Source organism: Natrix helvetica (assembly GCF_964273705.1).
Source record: "Natrix helvetica genome assembly, chromosome: 1".
NCBI classification, from domain to species: Eukaryota; Metazoa; Chordata; class Lepidosauria; order Squamata; family Natricidae; genus Natrix; species Natrix helvetica.
Window position 1 is genome coordinate 212,158,845 of NC_138548.1, and position 6,714 is coordinate 212,165,558.

The 6,714-nt window shown below is 40.1% G+C and overlaps 1 protein-coding gene across 1 annotated transcript; it reads right to left on the bottom strand.

Annotated features, from left to right (window-relative positions):
* Positions 1 to 1,810: 1,810 nt before the first annotated feature.
* MFSD5 (major facilitator superfamily domain containing 5) lies at positions 1,811 to 6,015 on the bottom strand. Its single transcript, XM_081940762.1, has 2 exons — positions 5,864 to 6,015; positions 1,811 to 3,757 (listed from the first exon to the last, which is right to left on the bottom strand). Exon 2 carries the CDS (start codon positions 3,706 to 3,708, stop codon positions 2,350 to 2,352), a length of 1,359 nt encoding a protein of 452 aa, XP_081796888.1. The 5' UTR covers positions 3,709 to 3,757; positions 5,864 to 6,015; the 3' UTR covers positions 1,811 to 2,349.
* Between the last annotated feature and the right edge of the window lie 699 nt (positions 6,016 to 6,714).

The window sequence follows — 6,714 nt, forward strand, 5'->3', positions numbered from 1 at the left end:
ATAATCTTGGCATAATTCCAGGAGCTAATTTTTTGACAAGCCTAATGGACCTAGAACCTAGGTCAGGGGTGTCCAAACTTGGCAACTTTAAGACTTGTGGACTTGTGGGAGTTGAAGTCCAAAAGTCTTAAAGTTGCCAAGTTTGGACACCCCTGACCTAGGTTGACAGTGTTGAGGAGCACTTTAGACAAGTCAAGCATTCCCCACCTCATCTTAAGTTTAGCTGTTCATGTTGTCTGGGCCAGGTAGATAATTAATCTGTGATTAACATTCTCTTCTGGTCTCTAGACAGAGACAAAAACCTAAAACAACTACCAAACAGAGCAACACTAACTGCGGTATCTTTACTTTCTTTCTCCAACTTTATCTCTATCTCTTGTCGTGAATAAAGACAATTGTCTCTTCCGACTATTTGTTTTTCCATTTTGACCCAAAAGAAATGTTAATAGCAACTTTACTGGATTGGATATTTCTGGGTATTTCTATAATTTCCAGACTTCAGCTGAAAACTGTTCAGTTCCTAACAGCTATTTGATGAACTTCTTCCTGAATGGACTCCGGTTTCACATTGTTAGAACTTGTCAAAAAACTGAAGAAATACAGGCTGTTTGGTTAAAAATTACAGGAAATCACTGAGAAATGTACCACTTGTCACCTGGCTATAAAAGGAACAGTTGGTTTAAAAACTGTCTCCTGAAATGAAGTTTTTAAAAAGAACTGGGAGAAAAGAGACAGGTAGAAAAGAAAAAAGAAGTAAGAGCTGAGATCTAAAAAAAGTGGGCAAAAACACAATAAAACATATTGTTTTGCCTTTTGTTTGCCACTTGAATATTCTTTTAATTCTGGGCAGGGCAAAAACCAAAGCAGAAAAGATCATCTATCACCTTAGGCAAAACTATAGCTCCTTTAATAGCAGTTTAGTTAAAAAAAATGCTAATTACTGTATTAAATGGCTCAGGTGTTACCCATTAAAATATACCGTACAGTGTCTGTTAAATAAAGCTGCTACCATATTAGCATATGTGTTATCAGAAGTAATGATACTAAGAAAAGCAAACACATTTACTTCCCATGTAGATACAGCATGCAACTGTCGGAGGATTTTTTTCTAATGAAATGCAGAGAAGGGACAATGCTTTCTCTCAAGTAGCAGGTATTGCTTACCTGTAGTTTTTGGTAAAAATAATAATTATTCAAAGGAACTTATTGGCTAAATGATACAAATTTACAAGCTAGATGATACAAATCTAAAAGCTAGATGAACTAATGCAGTAACATTGTTAATATCATCTAAATATTATAAAGTGCAAGGTTTCATGGCTGCTACCATATTTATTGGTTAAATGAATTCTGGATAAATTCTCCAGATCTGACTACAGTTTCCATATACCTTGCCATATACCTTGCCATGGATCATGCTGAGATCAACAGGAGCAAACACTTTGGTTGCTGAGTGCTGGAACAGACAATAAAACAAAATGTACTATAAAAAAAAATCTTAAGACTATCAGTGTTCTTCCTTTTTGAGTTTCGGTATTTTTTTAAAATTCTACTGTTCAGTTATGATTAAAATATTGAACAGATGCTTAATTTACACACTCTTTAAGATAAACAGAAGCTAAGACAATGGGGAAAATAGGAAATTGGAAGATCAATGCTTTATCACTGCTGTACTGGAAATTGTGAAACCAATATAAATACAATAAAAACCTTGTGACGTCTAAATTTAGAATTTCAAAATATTCCACCTTATTTTGAAATATTTCACCAAACCTGGCTATATACTCTCAAAATTAAAATTGACTCGAGATAAGCTTTATGTTTAATTTCAGTTTATTGTTATTTTTTTTAAAAAGCAGAAGATCATAGAATGTGGCTGATACTGCTGATTATAGAATACAGCTGATCCGGCTACCAAGTTCAATACTGATATTGGACAATGTCTATCAACCTCACTGTTGCTTTAAAAAAAAGAAAAAGAAAAGAAACCCTGCTTTGTCCTTGTAAGCCATTGTCTGTCACCATCAATTCAGGATGAAGTAGTAGACAGCAACCTGCACATTTGGCTAGCAGAAGCCAAGCAGCCACTGGAATTCAAAACTCCAAGGTGGAGGGAAAAGGAGAAGGGGGGGGGGGAAAGCTATGCTTGACATACATGTAACCAAGTTCTTAATGTCCTCCATCATTGTTGAAAAGAAGAAAATTAGATGCGTATCCACTTCACTCCTCTGGTTATGTAGAAGAGGTCCACATAGGACTTGGCAGATGCTCAGTGTTCTCCTTGCAGACTCCTTCTGTATATACAGTAATGGCTCTGTAACACATTATGGACAATTGGCATTCTCTCAATCAGAGCTCAGGAGAAGATATCTCAGCCTGACTAGATGAACTGGGCAGCCTGAGTTCAGCATTGTTTCGGACAACAGTAAAGAGGCTTACAACAGCCAAGAGGGCCATTACCATCATGACAGAGCAGATGGTGAACATATTCCTGGTGCCTGTCTTATAGTCACTATCATGGAGGATAAGCAGCCCAAGGCAAGCCAGTAGGTTCAATGGAACACGGAACCAATGCATCACACCTGCCTGATCCTTCTCAGGAATCACTTTTTGCCTGAGAAAGCCCATGGAAGGGAAGTAGAGCCCACATGAGAGCTCAATGAGCAGGAAGGCCAAGAAGGACTCCGATGGGTTTTCTTGCCCAGGATTGGTTGAGAAAGTCAGCATGAAGAGTGAAAAAAACACCATTAGGACTGAAAGAGAGAGGATGTGCATGGGCTGGAGGTGGTATTTCTTGGACGTGGCCACACGGTAGAGTGAGGATCCAACCATGCTGGCAGCCATGAAACTGGAGAAGACAATACCTAGAGGTGGGTTGTAGGGATCCAGGACTGGAGTCCAGAGGAAGATGAAGATATAGATGACACTTTCAAATAAGGCCTGAATAGTCCCTAAAAGCAGGACACGGCGGTCGGAGAGAAGGCATTTCAAGCCATCAGTGCAAGTTCTGGACAGCGCCCTCTTCTTTCCATAATTCTCATCCCAGTTCTTCATAACCAAGGTACCAGCCAACACAAGAAAGGGAATAGAGACCATGAAGGGAGCTACTGGTCCAAATCGCAGCCATTCAGCAAAGATATTGGCTACTACACCAGCTCCAATAGCAATTATACTATTCCAGAAGGCAGCCTTGGAGAAGGTGGCAGGAATCCACTCGGCTGGGAAATCGTGGCGCTCCACATGCTCATGCACGTACCATGCCTCAAAGGCAGAGAACAGGAGAGCAGTGGACAGTCCTCCTAATATTCTTCCTACAATTAGAACAAAATAATCCCAGGAGAGCTTTGTGAGGCAGCAGACAGAGTAAGTCAAGGAGAAGAGGATGCAAGACTTTTTTCGGCCCAAGCGGTCAACCAAGGAATTGGAAACCAGCCCAAACAGCACACTTGATGCAAAGCCACAAACATAAATAATGGTGATCTGGGCCTCCAAGAAGTTATAATGCTGGTAGAGTTTGTAAAGATAAGGTCCTTGCAACCAATCGGCTGTGAGAGCCAAGAAATAGACTTGATAATAATCTAGCTGGAACCGCAAAAAGGCTGGGTTGGAGCAAGACCTGCTGGTGAGCCTGGAGCGGCAGGCGGAGAACTCCAAGCCCAAACATATCAGTAGTAGCAAAGCAAAAGCGACATAGGCAGCAATCAGCATGATGCTTCAAATCATCCTGTGCATCTCTGAAGATCTATTCCCAGCACAGCTGAAAGAGAAAAAGAGATATCCAAAGGACATTTAAAACAGGTAAATATTAAAAAAAAACATGTTGCTAAATAAAGCCAAGGTTCATTTTAATCCAGCATTTTATTTCTCCCAATGGCCAAACAGGTTCCTATGCAAACCTCACAAGGTAGAGATGGGAGACTTGCCCTTCTCCTGGCATTCCTTCCTGCGATTAGTATTTATAAGCATGCTACTTTTAATCTAGATAGTATTTAGACTTCAAGATTAATGGCCCTCAAGAGACACATCTTTCACGAAGTGATCCAATCCTTTTCAAAGACACCCAAGTTAGTGGTCTTCACCATATCATGCGATAAATAATTCTAAGCACTTTATGTTATTCTAAATCTCCTTCTGGTCAGCTTTACTGACTCATTTCAGTATTTTGAGAGAGTTTGTTTTTTCTTTTGCTCCCATCATTTTCTCTATATCTTTCACAATTTGGTGAAAAGGAAGCTTTTCTGAAGACTTGAAAGAGACTGGTGGTCCACTCCTGGTTTTGAAATGTTTGTCCTCCAAATAGTTGCACATTTAGAACACACTGTTATATATCTTTATGGTGTATTGTTCATAACCTCCAATCATGGGAGCGAAACAGATCAGCTATATAAAAGGTAAATGCTACTTGAAATTGAACAATAATCTTTGATGACTACATGGATTACATATAATAAATCCACTTCCAAGCATAGCTTCATATCTACAATTTCTTACTAACCAAGTCTCATCTTGCTTAGCTTTTTAAATGATCTACTGTACATTAAAAAGATTAGCCCCAAAAGGAGGTTAGACTGGAAAGAAAAATGTCAAAACTAATATGAAGAAATCACCACACATCTGCCAAGAATTGCAATGGAAAGACAAGGCCGTATGACACTGAGGTTACTAGCGGATATTAGAATTAAACCCTCCTTATGTTGTTTCAGTGCTTCCTACATGAGCAGTTGAAAACAAGATCTACCAGCTGGACAAGACAGCTCTCTTCCCCCACCGGTTTGGTAAGGTAATTCATTGGATTGCAATACTGTCTCCTGAAGAGTTTACTGAGGCTATGATTAGGATGTCTCAAATAACTCCATAGCAGAGAGAGAGATGTTAAAACATCAAACTACTCAAGTACCGTAACATAATTGCCGCAATCTTGAAACACAGTTTCTGCATCAAACTCACTACAATGCAGGATTTAATTTTTAGCTGCCATGCTAAACTCCAAATAATACTTCTATTAATTGCAGATATTAATAGAAACCTCAAGATTTAGGCATAAATAACACCCAGGAGGGCATCCTTGGGTTTTGTAATGAGTTTTTAAAAAGGGCTGGTTACAATTTTATTAACTATAAACTATATGAATTTCTGGGGGGAAATTCTAATATTAAAACATTATTGCTTGCAGAAACCCACCCTGTTGAATGACACTATTTAACACTATACAATTCTAACATCACAATCTAAAATAGATTTATATGATATTAAGAGTTGTTTCAATACGTGCTGCCCAACAAGGACAACTCAGCAAAATAACAGGTTTGCTTGGTGAAAAAGAAATACAGCATTTGATACATCCACGCCCCGAGTTTCTTATACTTTCTACAAGTACAAAATCTGCAAAGGTATCGTACAGTTAGGAACGAAGGAAAGGATCTTCCCCAACTGTATTGTCATTAAAACTATCCCCCAGAGAAATACCCTCGCCATTTAAACAAATACCCAGTACAGATCGTGAGAAATCAACATGTTCCTTCCATTTCTATGTCTTACTTCTCCTACTGTAAGCCTTCCCATTCACCCACCCCGCTCCAAATCAAAGATCTCCCAGGTACGTTTGAACTACTACACCATTCTTAAGGTCCAGGTAGCACTGCCACCAGTTAGGAATATAGTAAAGTCGCAGCCCTATGCATCTGGAGGGCATTAAGTTAATCATGCCCCAAACCAATGCGCCTCTTCCACTCCCTACTCAGTTTCCGCCACCCTTTCCCTTTCCCTTGGTCCTTTAGATCACCCAGGACCCTTCCACAGCAGGCCTCCCTGCATTTGACACGCGTGCTTTAAAAGGACGCATCTTCTTCCCCCTGAAACCCACCTGCCCGACTCGCGTGCACAGCTCAGCACCGTCTTTCCAGCCCAGCCGGCGGACTCTTTACTTCCGGTTCCGCCTGGAGTGGTTGGCCGTGCAACAGGCCTACCCCAGGAGCTGCCATCCTGGTTGGTCACGTGACAAAAGCCTGCCAGTCAACGATGCTCGAGCCTTGGGGGCGGGAAAGTACCGTTTGCAGCGTGAGAAGAGCGGCGCCAGTTGGTGCACTTTCTTCATGTCTCTTTTTTTATTATTTGAGGGGAAATCCCCTCCAAGTAATGTTTCGTTGCGATTTCAGCTATTCCAACGCTGAGGAGGGGGGAACCTCAGCGCTTTTGAGGGGACAGTAGAAGTGGAATGAATTGCAAATATTTTCTGCAATTACTGCAGTTTTGCAAGGGTTTTTTTTTCTTTTTCTTCCTTCCTTGTTTTCTTTCTTTCGTTTTGCATTTGTTCCGAAATTGCTGCAGTTATTGTGCTCACTTGTTTCTCTAGAACAGTGTTTCTCAAGCTTGGCAAGTTTAAATGTGGTGGACTTCAACTCCCAGAATTCCCCACCCAGCAAGCTGGCTAGGGAATTCTGGGAGCTCTGCTGCACATGCCTCAAACGTGCTACTCTGATAGCCCAAGATCACATTTAAAGTTTATATATATATGTGTGTGTGTGTGTGTGTGTGTGTACACATATATACATGCATGCATACGTACGTACATACATTATATATATATATGTTTTTTTTTCATTTTCATAACATAATCATGTATACTATTACATAGCCAACATCGTACTGTATTATTAAATGTTTACATCAATTCATCTTACCATCAACTCCCAAAAACAATTATTGGCTCTTCTG

What these genes read in the sequence shown, in the direction of transcription:
- MFSD5 (XM_081940762.1), bottom strand. Translation starts at nt 3,708, where the DNA reads ATGCTGATTGCTGCCTATGTCGCTTTTGCTTTGCTACTACTGATATGT.